We start from the raw sequence: 27966 nt of genomic DNA, 5'->3' as shown, positions 1-27966 counted from the left end.
CAAAAACATTTTTACAGTCCTAAACTTTGAAAAAAAGTATTTCCTTCATTTAACATTATACATGATTGAATATTAAAGAAAAAAAAACCACACTCACTTTCCAGTAGATATTATTAAAATTAACACAGATAATTAATCAATTCACAGATATAAATTATGCAACTCATAAATTTGCATTATATGCATTTTGGTGCAAGTTCTACACATATCACTTCACTTCCTTTAAATATTATCCAGGAAAGGAAGCAATGATAAATTGTTCAATTGATCACAATTTTTAAAACTTTCTGCCTCCTAGAGACAAATATATACAATGTACAACAAACATTCAATATTCTGAACATTTGTTAAAAAAAAAAAACAAAAAAAAAACAGCAAGTACTGTAGATTCCTAATTAATCGCGAGGAATTAATATCCACGTAAAATCGCGAGAAGCATCCTTCGCGGATTTTAAAATCTCGCTATTATTTTCTTAGAGTTGAAAACTATAAGAAATAAGAATGGAAATTCTGTGTTTGCAATTTTATATTCTCGCGATTTGATCCAAAAAGGCGAGATCACGGAATTAAGTACTTGCGTAATATAAGGAATTTACAGTCATTACTAATTAGTTAGCAGATAGTGTTCATCAAACTCTTGTTAAACAGTAGAGAATTAACATATTAATAAAAATACTGAACTGCACATTTTTTTTGCTTCCACTCAAATTTATAAATCACAAGACTCGCACACTACATACTTATATACACAAGGACATCTACAACCTCGGCAAGGAAACTTACAGCCAGGAATACACACTCTTTTGAATCCACATATAAATTTTAATTTGTTCTACATAAAAATTAAATATGTATGTGTTCATTGCATTTAAGAGATCATTTATACTCTTTTGACAAAAAAAAAAAGCATGCATTGTATATACACTGTAACCGATTTTTTTAAATTCATCATTCAAAAGAAATGTTTAGTAAATATGAATCTATGGTTGTTCTCAGAAATTCTGTACTTTCACTGCATACTAGTTTTTAGAAAATGCCAGTAAAACTTCCACATGATAAAAAATATAGTAAAAAAAATGTTTACAGCTACCGTATATTAAAGCAATATATTATCATTTTCTTTTCTTATGACCTAACATATGTTGCAATAGCTCCATTTACAATTTTGTACACACAGGAATACAAATCCAATTGAAAGTATCAAATACCATATCGTGTCCATCATCATTCAGATATCTATATATACACAACATGCAACTGCTTTACTGCTAGATTTGATCACACTTTTTAAATGTTTGGCACAAAAATAAAATTCACCACATGCACTGTGGCCACATGTTAATAACTTAATACAGTCATCTGAACAGCTGTTAGGGGAAGTAACAACAGCATCAGGTTGACAATAATCAATATCTGCATATGGACAATTCATGGTTCATAAAATTGGGCAAAAATCCTGACTTTCAGTGAAAAAAATTCAAGCTCCGACATTACATCATCATCAGCATTACTTGTAGTTTAAATGACAGCAATGGAGAAATTGCTACATGTATTGAATTTCTTTTCATGTTAAGGAGATTGGATAACTAACAAATACATGTAACCCATCAAATCCACCAAAAAAAAATGTCTAGTCTGGAATGTAGAATGAGTTCCCTTTGAGTCCCCCCCCCCCCCCCCCCCCAGGAGGAACATATAAATATATTTTTATCAAATATTTTTATTCAGAAAGGGAAAAATGCTGATGTTTTGATTTAATCTTCTTTGTCTAATTTCCTGTAAGTTTCTGAATGTCTTTCTTTCCAAAAAGTTTAAAAACTCTTATAAATGACTATTCAATGTTTTAAGCTAACCTTGCTTTTGATATAGCCACATAGAAAATGTAAATGTTTTAACCTAACCTTGCTTTTGATATAGCCACATAGAAAATGTGTCCAAAAACCAATCCCTGTCTATCATTCATGCATACCAGTAAATCCCCTTAATACAAACGTTGACAATGTCATGTAAATCCCAGCTTGCCTAACTATTGATTCTCTTCTCCTCCTCAGCAGGACATAAAATGATCCAAAATCTAAAACCCTGAACTAGATCATGCGAATACAGCAAGACCTGAATGTTGGCAAAATATCACAGTTATAAAAATTTAGAAATCAAATTACAGTTTAAATAAGTAGTGAAACAGAGAGAACCCATTATTATGGAAAGAACTAAATGTCAAAATACAAATGTATATCTAGACACACCCCTGATCTATGTGAATGACTTTATATGTGAATTATTATAGAGAAATAAACAGTAATCCACTGAAAATCAAAAGGTTGTTATTTACAGGGTCCTAGGTCAAATATATGTATACTGGTAATTAAAGTATAATTAAATTACATGTAGGGGATATTTCATAATTACATAATCACACAGTACAAAAAATGGAACATTATAACTAAAAATCTGCCTTAATTGTACACATTGCTACAGATACACCGACCGCAAAAGAAAAGTGATATGTGCAACTTGATTTGATCCTTTTGGACACATTCAGTAAATGTTTTGTTCAATAATTTAAAGCATATGCGAGATCATTTCAAATGAGCAATGTTTTAATAAGACTATTTGCTTATCATAAGAAATGTTTTCAGTGTTCCTTACCATTTACAACTCACTCCTTAAATGTTTGATTCTTAAAAAAGATAGGAAGCAATTAGGTAAAATGAGATAAGAGATTACTCAGTATATACATAGAGAAACAGGTCATTGGACATTAATTTGAATGAGAAATAATCAACATGTGAAACACAAGATGTATGGACCCACACCATAAGCTAATTTTCATCTTATATGATGAAACTGACCTTACATAGAGTATTCATTTTCCCTCCCCAAATCTGAACGCAATGAACATACAATATTAAATCTGAGTTTGCATAACACAAAAGGAATAAACATTATTACCAAGAATTCGGCTACAGAAAGAAATGATTTTGGACTGTCTTTGATGATCATGCTACAAATATCAACTATTTTTAGCCATTGAATATATGTCTTATTTAAACATACCCTTTTAGTGATAAGTACGATTTTATGCATGATGATTTGTGACATTAAACTCATAATGTACATGCATTGTTATGACTGACACAAACTCTTTTTGATGCTGAAAACGTTCTTTTGTCCAAATGCTTCTTGTTACAACTAATGGTACTTTCCACTGCACAGCTATAACTCTTCTTCCTCCTCTGACAATAAAGCTAGACGTTTCCCATCGGTGTACCGTGATTTGGTAGACTTCTGGAAGCCGTTCATCATTGTATTGTGGTTAGGCTCCGCTTTAACATGACCATTCTGTCGGAGTTTTTTCTTCCTTTTAAAGATATTTACTTCATCTTGATCCTCATCTAAAATACCTGCAAGGAAGATAATGATATCCATGAACTCAGTATCTCCAAGGTTCAGTACATTAGAAATTAAAAATTACAGGTACTCTAAAAACACTATGAAAATTAATAACTATTTGAAGAGTATGTCTTTAGCAGAAAGCACCAGTAAAATAAAACTCAAGTACATGCATGTTTAACATAAAAGCCATAAGTAATCATAACATTCCATCTAATGACATATAATGAAAGGTTTCTTGTCTGTCCTGTGACATAGCCCAGGTCCATTATTCTTTTGACATAACTTACCTCACTCTCATGACATGACTTTTCTCTCTTGTGTGACATATATAGCCCATCTCACTTTTAAACATAACATCTCTTGGAATATGACTTCCTCTACTATAGTGACATAGCTTACCTCTCTCCTTCTTACAAAAAATAACATATCTTAGTTTTGTAACATTGCTAACATCGCTTCGGAGACATTATGCGTAACTTAACCCATTCTTGAGACTACGCACATTAGTTTTTTGATAAAACTTAGCTTAGTTGTCTAATGAAACTTACCTCACCAATACACTCTTCTAACTTAGCTTTAACATCTCATGTTGTGACATAACATACCTCTTAGTCTTTAAGGTAGTACAAAGCCTACCTTTGTTTTTGGGACATACTTTGTCTTGCCTTTGTGTGTGACAGTTTATCTCAGCTTTGTTACATAATCTACCAAAGTCTTGTTACATACATTTTATGTCTCAAATGACATCAACTTTTCTCACAAATTGATGCAAAAAAGCCTCATTGCTGAATTTGTTACTTGCAAAATATATAAGAAATCTTAGGTACCTCAACGTGACATTGCCTTCTCCTTCCAGTCATGTAATATCTGTTACTTAAGTCTTACGACACTATTAACCTAACTGACAGAGTTTACCCAATTCTGGTGACATTGATTACCTCAATTCTGGGACAAAAAGTTAACAAAAAAGACAGGATAAAACAAATTTCATTCTTCCTACATAACTTTCTTCACTATGTGACATAACATTAAATAGCATGACATAGCATACCTCACTCTTGCAGCATATCTTACCTGTAATAAGTAGGTCATATGGAATTGGTTCCTCCCCTTTCAAAAGATACAAAATGGACCTGGAGGGCCACAGAAGATGAAGGAGAATCAGGTACGAGAGAAGATCAGCTCCGTTTGTTATACCTGCAATCCACAATGTCATCCATACAGAATACAATTACAGGAGTTCACATAAACCATGCAATTTCAAGAAACTAAAAAAGATTTCCGTTGGGCCATTTACATAAGAAGATGACTAGTTATCCTACTTTCTGCATAGTGCATACAGATGGAAAAAAGTTGGGAGAAATTACAGTTTATAAAAGGAAACAACTTTCTTTGATATCCAACAAGTCTGTTAGTCCTTTAGTACGATGGTATCAAGCAACCTAATGCATGTACATCAAGCATTCATTTTTATGGTTTAGATATAAAGATCATGAGAAGATACATTGTACTTACAAAGCATGATTTTTTTCTTCCACAGGGCAGAGAACTGTGTATTGAGAATAACTAGAACAGGAAGGTATATGAACCAGACCAGGAAGTAGGCACCAAACTGCTGAAGGAACTGTAAACGGTCCTCCGCACACCGACTCGACTGAAACGTGTTGCGAAGCTCTACGATAAACCAAATCATAATCACGATCCGGAATCCGCAAATTAAGTATCCTGGCCAGGTCTGCCATTCATCTTTGTTGGATATGACATCCACCTCAAACTATCCAAAAGTGAAAAAAATCTTTGTTACACGTTGTAGTTTCCTATCATAGGAGATTGAATAACATTTGATGGATCTGATATGTATGTTGGGTTGTCTTGGATGAGTCCCTTAAAAGTATGCTTTGCCTAGTAAACAGAAAATGTACAACTCACACTAGGAAACAATATGTATTGTATTTGGTTGGTAATGGGACACCTCCATATCGTGATGTACTTCTGATCGAAATAACAAAATCTACCATAATTTTATAAACCTTTTCTTTCCTGCAATTGTTACCAAAAGGCGTAGCATAATGGGTTAAAGCGTTTACTACAAATCTGTAAGCCATGAGTTCAGATCCTGCTGGGGCTTTTTTCAATTTTACATTCCCCAAAAATTTTAAAACATATTTTTTGGTAAAATATTGTAAAATTTGAAAATTTCAAAATGGTGACAGTATTTTGATTATAATGTACTTTTAACTACATTAATATCAACAGGTGTCTCATACCACCTCAAAGTGGCATGGTCACGATTTTGGTCAAATTTTATTTTTATGTTTTTATTATTTACAATGCTTCAGAAATGCATTTCTAATGATCAAATTAAATTTGAGAGTCATTCGTAGAGTTATAAGCAAGATACAGGGCTCACAATTGTTTGTCATGTAAACAAGGTTTGTGCCCTGTTTTTGTTTACATAGGTTTAATATACCAGTAAAAAATCTTTTTCCAGCTTATTTGTTTATCTTTTTATTTATTTTAAGCATAGATAAACAGTTCCTAACGTTTAACACATTTGTTTTAGGTTTAAAACTGAAATTTTTACTTCAACGTTAAAAATGTAAACAAGCGCTTTGTTTACATATCGATGAATTTCAAGCTCTGTAACTCGCTTATAACTCAACAAATGATACTCAAATTTTGGTTGCCTATCTAAAATCACTTTCTAAAGCATTGTAAATATTAAAATCGGATAAATAATTTTTGACCAAAATCATGACCATGCCCCTTTAAAATACAGTGAACTTTATTTCAATTACATAAATAATTGAAGACCACCTGCAGAAGTGTAGCTTTTTAGACTATCAAGCTACAGTATTGCAGCTAAATCCAAGACAAGCTCAAAATATTCATATCCTTTGGTTAGAATTCATTCAGTGCAGGTAATTTTTCTGATTCTGGTGCAACATTTCTGCATATTACAATAATTATCTTTTCTTTGAACTTATAAATTTTTAAAATAAGACAGCTACTAAAGACTTTTACTGTATAAAGTAAATTCTGTCTGCCTACAATCTTACTGCACTTTTTTATTCATCATCAAGATAAAATCAAAATGTGAATTAGAATAATCAATGGCTTTTTATGGTGTCTGTTATCTTTCTAATCACTGCAGTCATTTATAAGTTTTATCAATACTTGATTTATCATTACCAGCCTAGTGAGCATATATATAAAAGAAATTGATTTTCTAATGGTGAGACATATAATCTGTGAATACACAAAACAGAAAGAGAACAGCTAAACAGATAGCAATTTTTATTTCATTACTTTGATTCATTTGACTCTTGTGATAGGGGCAGACATGGGTGACATCCCTCAAGTTCTCTGTATGACTCTTATCTTATTTGCCTTTATTTCCTGGTAAGATCAGAGTATACTATCTACCAGGTGCTCTGGGTAATCTAGTCCTGTGGTCAAGTATGTACATGCTGGTACACTGTACCTTTCTCTCTCTTGCACCCTGATAAGATATCCCAACCCTGGGTAGTGGGTGATTTAAAGTCATCATGGGGATATTTCAAGTTGATTTCAAGATCTGAGATTTACTCTATGTTGACAATCCATTAATACTTCCTTGTTTTGAACAAACCTTAGCCTAACTTATCTGAGACTGAGAGATGGCACCACATATATAACACATTACACAAACAGAATTCACCACAGACATGACAAACAATGTCAATACATGTACCAATTTTATGTTGAATTTCCTTACACTGCTCAAAAATTCACTTTCCAAGTTTTGAAAAAATGCTAGTACATGTACATATATAACTGTACGAGTTAACTCTTAAAACATCACAAGAAAGAGACTTACCAAGTTCCAGAGGAACAGGATACAGTTGAGCAATGTGTAGACCCCCCACAGCGAGAACACCACCTTCTTCCCCCTGATCCTGTGCTGCGTAATCATCCATCCTTTGGCAAGAAGGAGCAGGCTGAGCATGAACAGACACTGGGCCAGTGTATCAATGGCGTTACCTAAAACGGCAATCCACTTCACCCCCACCCCATTGGACGCAAAGACAGCCACATGGATGAAATTGCAAAAGATCCCAAAAGCTTCTGTACATGTGATCACCAATAGGAATTTTGTCAAAGAATGTCTCTGCTTGGAATAGACATAAAAATAAAATGGCACTATAAGGATGTAGACTCCTAGAAATGCCATAAATGTCTCGAAGATGTCATGCTCTTCAAAGGAGAACTGGTGTTCCACTGGGTTCCACTTCTTGTAGATGGGGTCACCGTTGACTAGCCAGATGTCGTAGTCGATTGTTATGTTCTCCTCCGAGCTGACCCAGGAACAGTTCTTGTTGGTAGTGTTCCTGTAGCAAGCAACAATGCTCATGTACCAGAATCTGAAAATACACAGGAATTTTCTAAAGATGCATATATACTGTACATCTATCTACTGCATGTTTACACTCTTATTGACAAAGTTTTAAAATTTGTTTCAACAACTTATATACAGTTGCTTAAATATATCATACTTCAAATAAAAAATTTTAAAGAATGGGGCAATTTTATTACTTATTCATAGTTTTGGAGGAAGGGGTTTTTTGGAGGAGGGAGTATAAATATTATTGAACCTGCTTATCAAATTCTTAACATTCATTTTGTGAAAATAAAATTATGGTGCTAAAAAAAAAAAGCTCTAAAGGTTATCTTGAATTCATCTTTATTAAAGACCAACAAAAATTCAAATGAATACAACTAAATGTGAGGTACTGGTAATGAATTTGAGAGATTTTTCCAAGTGTCTACCCAAGAACGAAAATAGACCACCTCATTCCATTGTTAGAAAGCACATTTTCAGGAACTTCTTAAAAATTCTTTTGAAATCATATTACCGGTACATGTACTGGTATTTAAAGAAAAAAAACACTAACTATTGAATTATTTGTGTTTGTACTAGCTTCTTGAACAGTTTCCGTGTAAAATGATTATTTTGATAATATCAAAAATTATATAGGTATTACACCCATATATTCAAAATCGCCTAAAATAAGGATTACACGTATACTACTTCTGATGGATTATATGCCACCATGCCAAGGGACGACATTATGAACTAGATGTAATCATTTTTTCTATATTTGAACTGGCCATGACTAAATTGAAAGGCCCAAGGGTAAAAATATTCTTGCATTCATCATGTTGTATTTACACAGATGTGAAAGAAATATATACTTTTCACCAGTGGTCAATCAGTTTTAACTTAATCTTAACATCTGTGACTTTCTTGACAGCAGTTGTTTTCTGATTAGGTTCATTCTGATCAATATCTCTATCATGCCAATGCTTGAAATAACTTTTAGAAGATATGACTTGAATGTTTTGGAAGTCAAAGAGACAGGATTAATCATAGTTTAAAAACAAAACTGTCTGACTGCTATCAGACTGTTTCCCATTACAATATTTACCAGTTAACAGTTAATCAATGTACCAGAAGGTAAACTTTTAAAGAAACCTTCCAACAATTAGATCTATGCCCTTGCATAAATTTTAATTAAATGTCAATGATTTCTAAATATGTTATTGTACATATATATATATATAGTTTTTTCTTCACTTCGGTAAATTTTACATTCCTCCACAAAGGTTAATTACAACTATTCATACAGAAAACAATTTTCTGCATGAATGATTGCAAAAACCAACAAGTGTAAATGAAGTAGTGCTTTTGACTGTGGTTCTGGAGACACTCAATCCACACAATGATGTCAATTTGTCATCATCTATCTAGGTTAGTTACTGAGTAGGCAGGGACTGGAACCTTTGATACTGCACTACGTGTAATTCTAGCTATTAAATTGTAGATGTTATGTCATAGTTATATGCATGTGTGCAACTTAAGCAAAACTTGTCTTGTGATTTCAGGGATTACTCTAGGTTTTGAGGAAAACTACCCTTTCAGAAAAAAAAAATTGTGAAAATTAGCCGAAGATCAGAGCCCTGCTGTTAGGCCCTAAAGGGTAAAGTCCCCTATCTGAAAAGTTTTACATTTTCCAGTGTCTTTGCCTGTGATAACACTACGTATCAATTTTGTACTATATAACCCATAACTTCAAATGACGCCAAATTGAAGCGCCAGCGGGGTTTGCTTATTTATATTCAAAATTTAATCATGCGATGGCTTAAAATTATATAGGTAAATAAAATTAATAAGGAATAATTCTTTGAATATTATGAGGTGATAATTTTGGTCGGGGCGTGATCAAATCTATCAGAAAGCCAGAAGGATTTGATCACGCCGTGACCGAAATTATCACCTCATAATACTCAAAGAACGATTCCTTATTCCTTAATTAAACATGAGCATTTTTACAACCATTTAGAGAGCATGAAATGCTAAAAAAAAAACCAAATGCTCACAAAATTTATATATTTAACCCTGTTTAGGCAGCTATAGTATAAGCACAATAAAAAGAAAAGAAAAATATTTGAGCATGTTATCATTGCATGGAGATTTTTTTTACTCATTAAAACAAGAAAATTGGATGTTGAAGGCAATTTTCTTTTGGGGAAAATACCAAATATCAGTAGTAATTAGTAAATATGCCCTTAGGCTAGATTAATCCCTGGAATTTGATATTCTAATTCATGCCAATTGAAAATGATCTCCACCTTTATCTTTATTCCAAAGCCTTTCATATTGTAATTCAGATAATGAAAAATTATCTAATGATAATATCAAAATTAAAGAGGCTTTGTATGTTTACAAATTCGTAAATAGGTGACAGTTAGATTACTATGCATTGTATGTATATGTATTAGTCTTATTTGCTTTAATGTAAAACATTTATAACAGCATCAAATGCCAAAATCTGGTATTGCTGCCTCCTTTGTTAAATTTAAGCGATTAAAAGAAAACATTACATCATAGACCCAATGTATTATTATACATAAAAATGTCAGTATATCACATGGCCATAATACCTGGGTATCTGTTTATCCATTATTTTGAAGGTAAATTGATAATTTGGAATAACATTTGATGGTGTATCTTCATCCTCACAGAGTCCACCTTTTGGACAAGGAACTCGACGGATGTAGTCTTTCCTTCCATTTAAATTGCAATCTTTATCATAAGCAACTTCATCAATGGATTTAAACATGGCTTTACATATATTTGTTCTCTGTTGTTTGTTCGGTTTTACTTTTGCGTTGGCTATACTACCGTTTCCATAAAAATGCGAAAAATATTCACTATCAACTACAACTAACGTCAAAGCGTTAGAAAAATTACTATTCGTTGTGATATTTCCGTAAAAAAATCCCTGTGTAGCGTCTTCATTTTTCAAATCAGTTTTTTGCACACCAAACTTTGACACAAACAAGAAAAAATCCTTCGATGTCCATGATGCACGATGTCTTTCTGAATGAACACAAATAAAACACAAAAGAAAACAAACGGAGTAACACGTTTTCCACCTAAATATATCTGAAAACACACCCATTTCTACATCTACAACGTTTCACGGGGCATTTGACGTGTTTGTAGACGCTTTCACTCCCGTTACACCGTCTCCATGTTGAAACAAATCACCACTTCCGGGTTGAAGAAATTAAATAAGTCAATCACAAACAAGTCGATTTAGCGTTGAATATTTTTAGAATGTAAAGTTTCTTGATGATTTCGAGACTTTCAAAAGCTTAAAAACATTATCTGGTTTCTCTATTGCCTTGTCTTTTTATTAGAACAATGCCCTCAAAATATTTCTTTTTTATTTAAAAAATCAAGAATTAATTTTTATTATTTATTGAAAAAAATCTTCAGATATAGAAAGATCATTCAAATTACAAAAGCGTGTATTTAAATTTCTCTTGCATCTTTTCAGGTTATATATCATTATGACAACTGTTAACATTAGTTGGATAAAAGTGTATTATAAACACAATACTTCACAGTTGTAGAATTTTACAAAATTTGATCAACATAAACATATTTGGAAAGGTTAATATTAATATAAAAAATAAACACCAAACGGGATTCAGATGAGCTTATTACTTACAGATTTTATTTGTAGACATTCCAAGCCATTGCGCTACGCTGTTAGGTAACAATTTTGGGAAAGAAGAAAACATAGTATCATACTTGATTTTATTTATTTCGATAGGAAGAACGTCATAACATGGAGATATCCCACATCACCTGTAAACAATTCTATACGTATCGGCAGATATTGTCAACGGCTTAAACGGCAATGTCCTAAAGTTAAAAGAAAAAGGAATTTTTTTCCAGTGAAAAAAAGATGGCTGTACACTTCAAAACTCGGCTAAGACACTTCATGGTCTGTTTATCCATGCACTTCGTTGCTAGTTCAGTGGTCACGATATCAAATGATTTGTCTCGGTTGTTTGTACTTATCATCGAAAGCTTGGTAAAAAATGACTGTATTCTTCAACCAGATGTGTATTTCTGAACATATTAGACATATTTTAACATAGTAACTCCCAATAGCATTGACACATTGAATGAAACTGGGAAATGTTTGTAAAAATCCATGTGCCAACAACAACTTAAGGTGGAACCTTCTTCGACACCTGGCTACACGGATCTGCAGACAATAGTACATAGTCCATGCATTGCAAGACGATTCAGAAGAAGGCTGCGAGATGTAAGTGTTACGAGAGGGAAAGATGCAGCGTTCGAACACCAGCTATTACTAGCAAAAGTGAAACTCAAGCTAATGAAACACACAAGCTAAAACAGCACAAATTTTGAAAAACGCTTCAACACTCCATGCTAGCAAACAGCGAAAAAGAGGGATTTCTAACTGGAACTTAGACACCGTTTCTCAGTCCTCAGAGAACTCCAAAAATGAGAATGAAAATGATGCAATTGAAGAGAAATGGTTCCAGATGAAAAAATATATGCAAGCTAAAAACTGAAGCAGAAGAAGCCAAGGCAGAACAACAGCACAGCACTGTATGATAACATTCGAACTTTCACTAAACAACATCGGAAAGGGGTCGACTAATAAACACAAAGAGAGAAAGACTCTAAATACCCATGACAACAATCTTTAGATGGTTAGAACATTTAAAATCCCTGGTTAGCAATAAGCACCAGAACAGACAAGGGCACTGTCTACAGGAGACCATTTAGACAGCAATATCATTCTCAAGGCTTGAAAAAGAAAACCCAGCGAGGGTCCAAGGCCAGACTAGGTTCCTGCTACAGGCCCTCAAAGCAGGCAGAGAAAAGGTGGCAATGATCTTATATGGCTCCTTCGGTAATATTTGAGAGAAAGAGGAAGTACCATCATACTGGAAGAAACCTTTAAGAATGGGCATCTTGTAAAGCTTCCAAAAGGGAAAACTGAGTATTTGTGTTGATTATAGAGGAATGATGCACCTATCAGAGTTATTATACGACACCGACTCGGAGCAGCAGTGGACTCCAAACTTCGAGAAAACCAAGCTGAGTTCAGACAAAACAGAGTATGTGCCGACCAAATAAGAACACTGCGGATCATATTAGAGCAATCCGAAGAAATCAAGTCACCACTCTGCATCGTCTTAGTTGATTTCAAGAAATCATTTGACACCATGCATGGAAGAAGAAACACTGGTATATAAAAGCATTAGGCATTCCAGACAAATTTGTCATCAGCCAGAACTACTCTACAAGACCATGTTTTAACAACAAACGGCGGTCGGGATTGTCCTTTCCGATATATTTTATTTTATCAAATAAAACATACAACAAAGTAGTCATGTTGTATGTTTTATTTGATAAAATAAAATATATCGGAAAGGACAGGATCTTACCAGTGCTGTGATTAATGCAAAGGTCTGTAGAAAACCTCCAGCAGTTGTCACTGACGCCAAGGGTATTTCTTTGTGATTTCTTCATTCATCTTGGTAGTATAAATGAGAAATAACACCAAACTTGGGATTATGACAGAGATGGGTGTCATATTGTAGATAATATTTAAGATTTACTATAAAACAGAAGAAAAACCGGTAACATTTGATTGCTGATTTAGGGTTTGTCACATAAAAGTTATTGAATAAGATTTTCGGAATACCTTTTTTCAATCGTACGGTAATTTGGATATTTTTCACTTGACTTGCCTCAACCCGACTGTTAAATGATCCCTAGTCAAAATAATTGCCAAAATAAAGCTTATCTGAGAAAAGTAAGAACATCAGAAGTAAAATGATTTTGGTTTCATTATGTATTTCCATCGGCTGAGGAAATTATTTTGTGCCTTCATCGATTTTAAACAAGCATTTGACACTATTTGGAGAAGTGGATTATGGTACAAAATGTCAATAAATGGTATTAGTGGAAAATGTTATGTTTATATTAAAAATATGTACCAGGGTATTAAATCTCTTATTAGTATGGATGGTACCACATCTGATTTTATAAACTGTAATGTTGGAGTTCGCCAAGGCGAGAACCTATCACCATTTTTGTTTTCATTGTATATCAGTGATTTAGAGAATTTCTTATTAGACAAAAACATTGAAGGTCTCAAGAGTATTTCTGATGCTATAGAAAATGAATTATTTATGTATATGAAACTGTTTATCCTTTTTTATGCTGATGATACTGTAATTATGACTGAGACTGCCGAAGACCTCCAAAATGCACTGAATGAATTTTATGTATATTGTAGTCAATGGAAGTTACAAGTCAATACTGACAAAACAAAAATTTTGATTTTTTCAAAAGGCCCTCTACCGAAAAATGTGTTTTATTACAATAAGGTTGCTATAGAAAATGTCAAAGATTTTAAATACCTGGGTATAACCTTTTCCAGAACAGGATCATTTGCTAGAGCTAAAAAACATTTGTGTGAACAGGCACAGAAAGCAATGTACAGTGTTATTAGAAAAATAAGACAATTTAATTTACCTGTCGATTGTCAGTTTGACTTATTTGACAAAATTGTAGCCCCAGTGTTATTGTATGGGTGCGAAATTTGGGGTTACGAAAATATAGAAGTTATTGAACGTGTACATTTAAAATTTTTAAAATATGTTTTTAACTTAAAAAGTAGTACACCATCCTATATGGTTTACGGGGAAACAGGTCGTTTCCCTTTATGTATCAATGTATATACCAGAATGATTTCCTACTGGTCAAAGTTATTTACAAACTCCGAAAGCAAAATTGTATCTGTTTTATATAAGTTTTTGGTCTTGCAATATCAAAGGGGAAATATGTCAAACTCTTGGATTGTAGGTGTTAAAAATATTTTAGATATGTGTGGTTTTTCAAATATTTGGTATGAACAAAATATTGTAAATGTAAAGTGGATTTCTACAATTGTAAAACAAAGGTTACAAGACCAATATATCCAAAAATGGTCTAGTGACATTAATGACTCGTCAAAAGGGCAAATTTACAAGATTTTTAAGAAAAATTTTAATTATGAAAATTACATTAATATATTGCCACTTAGGCTCAGAAATGTTTTTATGAAATTTAGAACCTCAAATCACCATCTCCCAGTGGAGACTGGGAGATGGTACAATACACCTTTAAACCAAAGAGTGTGTAAACTGTGTAATTCTGGTCAAATTGCTGACGAATTTCATTATATTCTGGAATGTAAAGAACTATTGACATTTAGACGTAAATATCTTGATGAAAAATACTGGTCAGCGCCAAATACTATTAAGTTTTGTGAACTTATGTCTTGTTCAAATGCTACAAACCTGAAAAAATTATGTTATTTTATTATCAAAATATACAGTTTGATATAATAGTCTGTCCTCCATTATTATACTTTTTCCTATCTTCATTGTATATATTGTATATTTATGCTTATTTACTATTTATTTACTACTTATTTATTCATTTATACAATGTACCTCTGACTTTTGAACTGTATATAATGATTGACCTCATGTACCATTCCATGGTGTGAGCGAAATAAACTGAATTGGATGGGTCTGAAAACAAAACTCAATTCTCTTTTTCTTTGATTTTTAAAGTTTTATTTCATTAAATACTAAGACATTTTGATGCAATAAATGTGATAAGTTTGCAACGATGCAAAACTTTTTTAATTTCGTAAACTTCAAATAGAAATCAACAAAAACTCACGGATTTTGAACAAAAGAAAATATCTTTGATTTCACTTCAGATATTTTACATTTAATTAATTATATATTTTCTATTCAAAATCACTAAAAGGTATAGAAATGAATCTATATATGCATCATGCAGTTCCGATGAGAATGTTTATCAACTGAATCGGGCCTTCAATCCATTATCTACATGTACGTCTCTATTTGAGAATGTGTGTAATACCTTGTCATTGCTACGACAGTCCATACAAACTTTTTCTTATGTACAGGATTATTATGACGTTTTCTTCAGCTTTTTATGTGCATAAAATTATACGATGCAAGCTTTGTCTTTTTTTTGCAATAGCATTTGTATCCTCTAGTTTTGCACATGCGCAGTACACACTGAAAGTAAAGTGGTTGATAATATTAAGGTATGTCGTCAAAATTTCTATTCTTGTACATGTATTTCAACATTTAGTCAGACTAAGCAGTATTGCAGTAAATTGTTTATGTGAAAGGCTAGCAGTCGATCGGCAGAAATCTGTCGTATATAGAATGGGTCAAATCCATTCCACGATGTTGTGGTACTCTTTTTGATTCAACAAATTCAAAATATCTAATTTAAAACAATAGTTGAATTTTTTATATATATTTTGTCGACGTTTTATCTCTGTATATGTAGTATCTATCTTTGTATCTATCTGTACAGTGAAAGTTCGGTAAAAAAAAAAATGAAGTTATACAAAGTTTAGTCACAGTCTTGCGGTGTCGGCCGCAGCTGCAGTGTGCCTTGAACTTTGGGATGATAATTGCTAGATATTATGCCATATCGTAGTTGATATACGGCAGAGATGTGCACATCGTTTGTTAACATGTATATCGTTTTATACAGTCCCTGAAACGTTCTACTTTCCTATTTGAACGGTGAGTGAACGGTGAGCGCACCCTGAGCGTACGGTGAGCGCACTCTGAACGAACGGTGAGCGCACGCTGAACAGTCTGCTGAACGGAATTTGGTGAACGCTAATGAACGGTAAACGATGAGCGAACGCAATGCGCAAACGGAGTGGAAAGTGAACGGTATGTCACTATGTGAACGCTTTGTGAATGCAAGATGAACGATTAATTCTGAGTACATCGGGGGTTATCCTTACATTGTTATTCGGCGGTAATCAGGAAAAAATAGCTAATAAACTGCATGTACAGTGCTGCTATCGTGAAAGTTGACGAAACAATCATTTCCTTTACAGTCTCCTGCAAATAATATCTTTCCTATTCTATCTTATACCATACCATTTATGTTTAGGAATAACAGTAAAATCAACCAAATTTAAGACAATTATAAATTTATCAACGAATAATCCAGTAATGTAATTATAATTAAAAAGTCTAATTGATACATAAAACCGAAAATCTTTAGAACGAGGTAACTTAAATACATGTGCATCGAAAATATTTAATCGTAAGCGGAGTACACGTATACACAATTACGTATATAAACATGTTTTCATTAGATATATGTATTACAACAAAAAAGCAAATAATTTTTTTTATAAAACTGTGGTAGTGTTGATTTTGCGTGTGTTTCTATATTAAATACATGTAAAAAGATCAATATATGTGATTAAATAAAATAAAATATGTGTTCATGTTTATGTTGTTTTCATCAAATCATCATTTCATTCTATATTCATCTTCTTCTATCGCATGTTACTATTGATAACTAAACTACCTGACCGACGAGACAGTTGTAAAAATATCAAGGTATTTGATTGGCCTAGCCACTTTGGCCGGTCGTGCATTTTATAAAAACCACCTAACAGGTTCCGAGAGTGACCAGACCAGTTACGACTCAGGGCGTAGGCAGAGCATGCCACTTACATAAATAGTTATAATTTGCAGAACGCACAGTAAGTAGTGTTTATCTCCTACTGATATTTCCTCTTTTGATTAAGTGAATGAATGAATATTTTTAAAGCGCTAAGCATAGCATGCATAGCTGCCGCGCTTTTTTGTCGCCAGATTTCTAAGCCTACTTTCACTTTCGTTTTCGCGTTTCCTATATATCGCCACCTACTGGCGGATGCTGGAGAAGTCGCATCATGGGGAAGTCGTACTCCTATGCAATAGAGAGATCTTAATTATCTTCAAGTTATCATGCATGCAGATGCATTTGTTCTACCAGTTATAAATTAACAAAAGTTTCATCGAAAATGTCATTATTATATATCAGATACATTGGCGGATCGGGGGGGGGGGGGGTCCGGGGGTCGGACCCCCCCCCCCCCCCCCCCCCTTTCTCTGGGTCATATGATTTTTTTTGAAAACGTTTAATGCCTATTTAAAGGCATTTTTTCCAATTTATAAAAGAAATACTGTAATTATCTCAAATAAATGCTTTTAAAATTGCTTAATATTTAAAGAATTTCGTACTACGTCCCATAATTTTGTTCTTATATGAAAAACTCGAAAAAAAGTACATTGTATTCCCCTTCAGAATCTGGTGTTTACTAAACTGAGTAAACATGTGGAAAATTAAATTTTATTAATGATTTAATTTATGTGCAGTATGGACATATTACGCAGTAATAAAAACACTAAGTAACAGTAAATATTGAAAGTGATGTGCAAGATTCAACATTGCTATGAATTAAATATAACTATTATATAAAGATATTTATAAAGGTATTATAAAGATATTTAAATGAATTCGCGTATTATGTGATAACTGTACCCAGTATATTGGTATAAATGAAATGAAACTTATTGCCAATTTAATAGTCCTTGTAAACGTCGAAAATATACTAAAAGTTTTCTATCTGAGTTCAATTTTTCTAAAAGAACCCATACCCAATTACATGGCTACGAGTTTTCTTTAATATGACCTCTGATACGCTGGTAAAAACAGTTCTTCCATCCAATGGCAACTTCTCGGGCCTTTCCGGCAGACCTTGTATGTATTAAAGGTGTCACTGCAGTATTAAAGTTTAATATATATATATATATATATATATCTATACCATAAATGCGCATCTTTAGATACAAGTTATAAATTCAAATCAAACTTAAAAGTAGCATTCCATGCAAGGCAGTTCTGTAATGCGATTAGTATTATCTTACTTCTGTCAAAACTTTTTGGCTTTTTATTTTGCAATAATATTGGTATAGTAATTTGCCACTGTATTTTTTTAGAGTTCATCAATTTTTTATTTTTATTTTTCTGGTTTGGAAGTTGTCAGATGTAAAAACAAAGAAATGATGAAAATTAGCAAATAAACATAAATAAATATTAATCATCATTTGATCGTTGTTATTGGCGACAATCTTATTTTACTTTATTTTCTTCACAAGAAGCATGCACTTTGTAGCTCTGCTTAACAGTAGCGAAATCTGTTTAAAACTAACAAGCAATATCATTATAGAAATACTACAAATGATCTCGATTTCCAGAAATTCTCAATGACGAACAATATGATTCTTTACATGTATTTTCATATCAATCGATATATTTTTAACACTTTCTTCCCGACTTAGCGCTTTTCAGTACTTTCAGTACTTTGATTTATAGTCTGCCATACTTAAATATTGATTTAGTATTCTGATAATTTGACTTTATAAATAATGAAAACGTAATGTTGAAGTTTACTTGTAACGCTGAATATGTCATAAATGTACCTTTTAATTGAAATACGGCACTGTTCCATGTATAGGTAAATGTGACAGCTACATTGCCCAGAGATTATTGTTAGACTCAGCTCGATTCCATAAATCGGTACGATATCCTTAGATATGCACATTATTACATTGGTATTATATGTAATTTTAAATTACTATTTTATAGCCAATTATAACGAGTAACTGAGTATATAGTTGCTGATATCATTTCAAATTATCAGGTTTAATAACATAAACGTAATTATTTTATTGCCAATGTTAAAGGCTGTGGGACTCTGTGTTTTATTTATATAGCAAATACATGTGAGCGTGCAAATGAAATTGTTATTTGTCATATTGTATATTAATATTTATGTTGATTATTGTAGGGCTGATCCCATATAGACTATAGTCCTGGGGTCAGGCTAATGAATGAGAATAACACCGGCTACAAACATTACTTTTTTCCCTTAATCATTTAAACAATAAAATGCTTTCTTTGGTGATTCATTCGGGTTATGAAGGAAGCGACATTGCAGGAAAAATACATAACCCGCGTTAGCGGGTTATGTAAATTTTTCCTGCAATGATCGCTACCTCCATAACCCGCATGAATCATCAAAGAAAGCATTTTATTGTTTATATTAACATCTTTCTTTAACTAATTAATAAACTGATTATGAAAAGTTAGTAAAATTCACTAAACAACTGTTAATGTACAAAAGTACGTTAGCTAAAAGAAACAGCCAAATCGTCTTCTGTGAGACTTTGAGTCTGGCATCGTCATGATTATTTCGTGCAGTCCGGGATTTTACTAAGGTCGCTGTAGGTTCAGACCAATCGATAAACAGGGCGTAAATTTTTCCTGCAATGATCGCTATTTTTGTCTATTTATATATGTTTCGATTCGTTCGTTGATTGAATTCTGCTGTTTTTAAACGATTGAAGTCAATGAATATTATTTGTGTAGTAATTTATCGCTGTATTGTGTATCCTAAAATTTTCACAGTAACTGCGCACACTTACGCCATTTTCGGATCGATGAAAATAATGCTTGGGAGGTTGACAGTTGAACTTGAATTGACACCCCAAGAAAACCATTGTCAAGTAATGACTTAATTTCAAAGAAAACATTACTACTTTTTATGCCCCCTTCGAAGAAGGGAGGGCATATTGCTTTGCTGCTGTCTGTCGGTCGGTCGGTCGGTCGGTCTGTCGGTATATCGATCAGTCTGTCGGTCCACCAACACTTTCCGTTCATTTTCTTTGCAGAGGATGCACATATTGAATTGAAATAGTGTTCAGGTTTTTCATGATAATATCTAGGTCAAGTTCAATATTGGGTACGATCGAGCAATTTTCGACATAGTTATGGCCCTTGGACTTAGAAAATTCCAGTTATTTGCAGTTTCCGCTCATTTTCTTCGCAGAGGATAAACATATTGAAATGAAATTTGGTATACAGGTTTATCATGATAATATAAAGGTCAAGTTTGATATTGGGTACGATCTAGCGATTTTCAACAGAGTTATGGCCCTTGGACATAGAAAAATTCCAGTTATTTGCAGTTTCCGCTCATTTTCTGCGTAGGGGAGGAACATATTGAAATGAAATTTGGTATACAGGTTTATCATGATAATATTTAGGTCAAATATAATATAAGGTAAGATTGAGCAATTTTCGACAGAGTTATGGCCCTTGGACTTAGAAAAATTCCAGTTATTTGCAGTTTACGCTCATTTTCTTTGCAGATGATGAACATATTGAAATGAAACTTGGTATACAGGTTTATCATGATAATATTTAGGTCAAATATAATATAAGGTAAGATTGAGCAATTTTCGACAGAGTTATGGCCCTTGGACTTAGAAAAATTCCAGTTATTTGCAGTTTACGCTCATTTTCTTCGCAAAGGGTGCACATATTGATATGAAATTTGGTATACAGGTTTATCTAAATAATATCTAGGTCAAGTTTGATTTTGGTATGATAGAGCAATTTTCGACAGAGTTATGCCCCTTGGACTTAGAAAAATTCCAAATATTTGCAGTTTAAGTTCATTTTCTTTGTGGATATTTCCCGGGGGGGGGGGGGGCATAAGTGTTTCACAAACATCTCTTGTTTAAATTATTTGTTTGCATCATAATTTTTTTTCAAACGCATATAAAATGACTTCTTAACAGGAATGAAGTAAAAAAAATATACAACCGTATTAATTATTGAAGTCATAAGAAAACGGACCTGCTCAAGAATGTGTTTTTAATTCTACGGATTTGTTTTAGGCGTAATATAAGTTTCCTTCCACTTTTACGCACGGTTCTTTTCTCATTTTGCTGTGACTCCCAAAGACCGATCCTTCCATTTTGGAGTTCCGAATGAAAATGAATGAGAACGAACTGAACAATAAGTGGACGCTGAACGAACGGTGAACGCACAGAGAGCGCTTTATGAACGGTGAGCGCGAACGGAGCGGAGAGCGCAAGTGAACGCACGGTGAACTCACGGTGAGCGCACGAAAAAATAGGAAAGTAGAAGCTTTCAGGGACTGTATCTGAGCTGAATTTATGCTGATGGTCATATATGAAAAGATGGAGAAGGATCGAGTTACTCCTGGTTTAAAAACCATTTTAACAAGAGCTTGGACTTTTGGTAGTTGTGTCAAACAGCAATGTGACGCAGACATGTTTATTTCATTGCTAGCCACTCAACCATAGCTCATTGAAATCAGCAAGATAATTTGTCTGGTTTTTGAGCAAAGAATACGCAATCGGTGCATATTTCGCTTGTAACCGCGTCATTTTCAACTTGTTTGACACGAGAAAAAGATAGCTACATCCTACTGAAAGACCAAGGTCTTGTTTAAAATGGTTCGAATCCCAGTTGTGTAGCTTATTTTAGCAATTTGTATTCCGGAAAAAAAATTAGAAAACGCTTTATTATAGACCCTTCCATTTTCCTTTCTTGACCCTGTTAATTTAACAGATAGAGTGTGACCCGACAATCATATACAATGTGGTTTTCTGAATCCACATCACCCTCTCTGAAACTGATGTTCTAGTACGCAATACATATTGTTATTAATATACATTCATGTTAAATACTGAAATCTGATTGGTTAAGACGCAGTTGATAATCCATCTACTACCCTCAGCGTTAGCAACACACTTGGCAACGGGTAACACTATATAGGCTAAATAGTGCCTGTTTGGGAGGGTAACAGTTGAAATTGACACCCCTCGAAAACCATTGTCAACCGACGCGAAGCGGAGGATGACAATGGTTTTCTCGGGGTGTCAATTTCAACTGTTATTCTCCCAAACAGGCACTATTTATTTTATTATACTGAATGTCTTAATTTTAGAGAAAATTTCACTGCTTTTATATAGAAATGACGTGAATTCTACGGCGAACCGTAAGCGCATAATTTACACGCATGTAACAATTCATTTTATTATAATTTCATGTTGAATACTGAAATCTGATTCGTTTAGACGCAGTTGATAATCCATTCTATTACCCCCCCCCCCCCCCTTAGCGTTAGCAACACACTTGGCAACGGGTAACATAACGAATTGTTAGATGCGCGTAAATTATGCGCGTACGGTTCGCCGTAGAATTCACGCCATTTCTATATAAAAGCAGTGAAATTTTCTCTAAAATTAAGACATTCAGTGTAATAAAATAAGTAGTGCCTGTTTGGGAGGATAACAGTTGAAATTGACATCCCTCGAAAACCATTGTCAACCTCCGCTTCGCGTCGGTTGACAATGGTTTTCTCGGGGTGTCAATTTCAACTGTTACCCTCCCAAACAGGCACTATTTATATATTGTTACATGCGCGTAAATTATGCGCGTATGGTTCGACGTACAATTCACGTCATTTCTACATAAAAGCAGCTATGTTTTCTTTTAAAATTAAGACATTTTAAATAAAATTTAAATTTATGATAAAATAAATAGTGCCTGTTTGGGAGGGTAACAGTTGAATTATTTATATAATGTGTGTTTTAAGCAAATTTTATATGAGAACGCTTCAAAAGGCTAACATTGCACAATTTTTTACTTTTTGATGGAAGAGAACATATAAATAAATCTATCATCATCATCACAGTAACTTTAAATTCCAAATAGCAGGAGTTATTTTTGTTACACGATTTTAAAAACAACATGTTTCGTAACCACGGCGCTCGGTATCGATGAAAACATGACGTCAATATAACGCATGCAAAGATAGGCCTAATAAAGATACCTATCCTTTTTATCACCCTGAGTCCTTTATGCCTTTCACCATTAAATTGAAATCGGCATTATATCACTTGATGTCTAATTTGTTTACATTTTTTCGAGAAGTTAGTTCCTCGAAGTTTTCATTTTTTTAACGATGTCTCTTCGTTTACTGTATGAAAAACCCTAAACATCTGATGACTTTGTTTATTCTTTTGGCCGAATATTTACAGATATTTTACTCTCTTTCGTACTTTGATGTTCAAAATACAAATACCACCACCTTCTAAAATGTAATACAGTTAAACACAAACGTGTAAATAATTTTTTCCACCATTGAGAATTTTTACAGTTTGTATCGGCCTTTTTAAATCCCCGCTGTAAATACTTTTCGCTGCGCCATGACGTCTGGTCCGGCGACGTCATTGTTTGAAGTTGATTTCAAAGAGGACTATATGCCTTTATTTAGTTACTGATATCTTATCAACTAAACTATATATCTCGTCGTTATTTGGTACATAGTATATCATGACAATTCCTAATTCGATGTTCCAATATTATTTTATTTAAAACTAACTTATAGAGATATTACTTTCTATGGAGGGTAATCGTGTTCAAAAATCCAGACATTTTTATTTCGCCCCTATTCCGGCGATTACGACATGCCTTTACCTGCAGCTAGCCTTTTTCTATCGGTGACGTCACTGTTTCCATATATGGTCATGTCAAACTGTTGATTTGCAACATTTCAGAAAACGGAAGTACAAATGCAGAGACTACAGATGGAAAGTTTGTATTATAGTGGCAGGTTAAATGTAAATAACAAACAGCATTTTACAGTATGGAAGAATTAGATCGGAGGCTTGCGGGGTCAACTCTAAAGTGTTTATCCCTGAGTTTTATAGGTTACACGATCAGAATTACACATAATCATACTCAGACTCACACACCAACACGATTACGTATTCGGGTTTACAAGTTTACATGTCTGGATTTTTGAACACGATTACCCTCCATAACTTTCAACATAGTATGATTAATTGTTGATATAACAAAAATTTTGACTGTGTGTCGTGACCTCATTTTTGCAGGACTAGAATCTAAATAATTCTTAGTAATAGAGAAAAACGTTAACTTTTTGGATTTCAAATTGTTTGTAACTATCGCTAAATTATGTCTTATAAATTTCATAATAAAAGGACGTTAAGTAACATAGCTATGGCAAATGTCTTCGTATTTTTTGATTGACCCTCGTACATGAAACCTTAGATTTTTTGGCACTTTTGGACATACTGCTTGTAGATCTGTTCAGGTGAGAAAAGCGTCACCCGTTGCCTGACGTCCTTCTGTCCAAAAACGTTTCACATATTCAACTTCCTTCTTTTCTCTACAGCTATCATTCAGTTTTCAAACAAGAAGCTTCGAGAAAAGGATATATGCTTGAAAAAAAAATCTTCACAGAAACCTATACGCCAGAAATTCAATTCTGCACTAGTAAGAGAGTTACTACCATATATCCGGTAATTTTCGCTTTTTTCGAAACCACTTTTAAATTGCAAATATTTGAATACGCAGAAATTATATCCTGTATTATTTTCTATAAGAAACTTGTTATATCGCAAAAAATGACTGCCGCAAATTAAAATTGTTACAGATTTTTAAAATTTTCGCAAAATTTTGTGACACGCGAAAAAACCGATTAAACGATATTTATATTGTTCATACCGTGACAACACTTATACATGACAAATAGCGGGACCCTGCAAGGAATCTCGAAGTTTAACATAAGAACATATAAGGAAAACTATTTAACTAAACGACGCAGCTCCTAGATTTAGTTGCCATTTTTTGTAACTGATCGAAAAGTGATAACTAGTATTTCAGGGAATCAAAAGTAATATATTATGCATTTATATGTAGCTACCGACCAGGAGTTTGCACTGCCTCTCACGTATGCACTGTTGAATCCTTGACATGCCTTTCCAATTTCCTTTGAAAATTTCCACTACGGAAATGCACACCGGTGGACAACCGATACGAGTGGTAGAAAATGGAATTCCTGAACTGCAAGGTGCGACCCTGCTCGAGAAAATTAGCTTCATGAAAAATAATCTGGATGAATACAGAAAATTGTTGATGGGCGAGCCGCGAGGTCATTATGAAATGTTCGGTGCAATAATAGTTTCTCCAGATATTGAATCTTGCGATTTCGCCTGCATTTTTATCCATAACGAGGGATATGCAACGATGTGTGGCGATGCAGTAATTTCCTTGATGCGGTATGCCATGAAAAAGGGGCTCGTTAAAAATGTCACCTTGCCGGAGACCCGAGTCAACATCCAGTGTCCATGTGGTCCCGTGACTGCTTACGTCACATATGACGGCCAGAGCACCGGTGCCGTCAGGTTCCAAAGTGTTCCGTGCTTTGTCTTCCAAACAGGTAAACATTATACCTTGTTAGTTTGATTTTTCCATCCGTATTTCCCATCCTAACATAAACTGGTACTAACTAATACATAAGTACACTCTTCAAATTACAGCATATTTTTAGCATAAGTTTTGTTAATAGGAAATACACAAGTTAGCATAGGCAGCTTGTAATAGTGAAAGTTAATTCTTTTCCAGTTTGTATATATATTACTTAATGTTATTGTAATATTAATAAATGAATATTGTAATCATAGTATAGTAACGTAGGTGACGTAATATTTTCTCAACGTTAAATGTAAAGAGAACTAAATTTTATTTTTGTCTTTGCAATTTAAGACCTAATATTGGAGGTTCCTAGCTATGGTCAGATAACGGTGGATATTGTTTATGGTGGCGCATTCTACGCCATCGTCTCGGCTGGACAATATTGTTTAGACATCAGAGAATCTAAGGTGTCAGATCTAAGGGCGGCAGCTGACGCAACTACAGGTTTATATATACATTCACTTTTCATTTAACATTTTATATAGTATATATATGACTCTCAATGACAATTCAACTTTTCAACACATCACCTTCATATTTTTACTCTCTACATTCAAATTTAAAAAGTTGAATTTTTTATTGGGCATTTAAATGTCGACTGCGTCTTGAAGGGCGATGCACAAATATCAAGACTGTACAGTGTGCAATAAAAAAAGTTCGGTTACATTCTTGATAGAAACAGCAACATAATTTGTTTGCAGACATTTTGAGAAAACAATTGGAATTGTCCCACCCAGAGACAGAGGGTGTGTCGTTCGTGTACGGTACGATTCTGACGGACGGAAATGACGACTACTCAGAGGAAATCACAGACACCATGTGTGTTTATGCTGAAAAACAGGTTATGAGATTTAGATTAATAAACTTTTGAGCTTATCTAATGGATGTATTTGGCGTCATTTTCTATGTTTAGCAAGAGATTTGACAGCGTTAATTTTCAACAAATGCTTTAGATGTTACGTCAGTTTATTTTATGATAGCAGTGTAATGGTATTGAAAAATTATTTGTGAATAATTAACATAATTTGCACAGGTTGATAGGTCACCTTGTGGGTCAGGGACATCGTCCAGAATTGCTCTTCAGTACTTCAAGAACAAGGTCAAGGTCAACCAATCAAGGACGTTCAGAGGTCCTTCTGGAGACGTGTTTACTGCAAAGGTCGTCAAAGAGGTCAGCTGTGGAAAATACCGAGCTGTTGTCACTGAAGTCAAAGGTCATGGTTACTTTTGTGGAAATTCTACTTTCACCTTGGAAGAAAACGATGTCACCGGAAGAGGGTTTCTTTTACAGTAGCATCCTTGCAGTTAGACTTACCTATTAAACACATGGGTATTTAGAATAAAGTAGCTGCCTTACTTATTGTTCCTTGAAGGAAAAAAATCAAATCTTATATTTGATGGTGCTGTTTTATACAAATCATACGTTTTGGAATCTTTATAGTCGTTGCATTCACACTTCTAATAATAGATGTATAAAGTGAAGTTGCTTTACGTTTAATTAGTATAGTTATATTAATGTTGTGTTGTTTGAATACCAAATTGTTGCAATAAAAAATCTGCTACAAATTTGTAGGTTACTTCTTGCGATTTTACGCGAATAACGCACTTTAGTTGGGGGGGGGGGGGGGGTAGGGCTGTCCCCTCCCCCACTTTTTCCCACATCATTTTTAAATTTACACGTAGATTGGGAGTAGGTAATGTGACCGAGTAAATAATAAAGACACGGTTCTGTGTTCAGTATATTTTATATGTACAAAAAGGTGATTCTGTAAATAAATATAAACACATATAAATATATATACAATTTATACACAATAATTCGTTACGGTTTAAATAAAGCTTTAAACTTTATTATAATCTTAGTTTACTTTATGTAGATACTAAGAAAAGTTATGTTATATAAATTAATACAATAAATACCTTGTGCGAGGTGTTGGTGTACAAAATCGCCGGACCCACAGTGAAACAAAATCAAAAGTAACCGGGATTTATAATAATAGAAATGATCTGATTCGATAATACTAGCCAATGGGAACAACGGCCAATAGGAAAGTAAAGAAAGTGTTCACCAACTCAATCCACCTGCGCACAAGAACAAGCGTAACTTGTTAAATAAATAGATATTGTAAATTTTA

General features: G+C 33.6%; 2 protein-coding genes across 4 annotated transcripts; one reads left to right on the top strand and one right to left on the bottom strand.

The window, feature by feature from the left end:
* Nucleotides 1-93: 93 nt before the first annotated feature.
* LOC105344407 (integral membrane protein GPR180) lies at nt 94-11019 on the bottom strand. Of its 2 annotated transcripts, XR_010714631.1 has the most exons (6): nt 10381-11019; nt 7256-7799; nt 4912-5170; nt 4471-4593; nt 1902-3404; nt 94-1853 (listed from the first exon to the last, which is right to left on the bottom strand). XR_010714631.1 is itself a non-coding variant. In XM_011452187.4 (5 exons), the coding sequence occupies exons 1-5, from the start codon at nt 10899-10901 to the stop codon at nt 3217-3219; spliced, it is 1635 nt and encodes a 544-aa protein (XP_011450489.3). In that variant the 5' UTR covers nt 10902-11019; the 3' UTR covers nt 94-3216. The 2 variants fall into 2 exon arrangements, 1 of the variants encoding a protein (XP_011450489.3); XM_011452187.4 differs by having other exon boundaries at nt 94-3404.
* Nucleotides 11020-15797: 4778 nt separating this feature from the next.
* LOC105344406 (trans-L-3-hydroxyproline dehydratase) lies at nt 15798-27195 on the top strand. 2 transcript variants are annotated; one of them, XM_011452184.4, is made up of 5 exons: nt 15798-15908; nt 25277-25796; nt 26123-26275; nt 26533-26672; nt 26865-27195. In XM_011452184.4, exons 2-5 carry the CDS (start codon nt 25331-25333, stop codon nt 27123-27125), a joined length of 1020 nt encoding a protein of 339 aa, XP_011450486.3. In that variant the 5' UTR covers nt 15798-15908; nt 25277-25330; the 3' UTR covers nt 27126-27195. The 2 variants fall into 2 exon arrangements, with proteins under 2 accessions (XP_011450486.3, XP_065944964.1); XM_066088892.1 differs by lacking the exon at nt 15798-15908 and adding an exon at nt 17297-17387.
* Nucleotides 27196-27966: the final 771 nt, after the last annotated feature.

The sequence above is a fragment of the Magallana gigas genome, chromosome 6 (assembly GCF_963853765.1).
Source record: "Magallana gigas chromosome 6, xbMagGiga1.1, whole genome shotgun sequence".
In the NCBI taxonomy this organism is placed as follows: Eukaryota; Metazoa; Mollusca; class Bivalvia; order Ostreida; family Ostreidae; genus Magallana; species Magallana gigas.
This window is presented reverse-complemented; position numbering and strand designations above follow the sequence as displayed.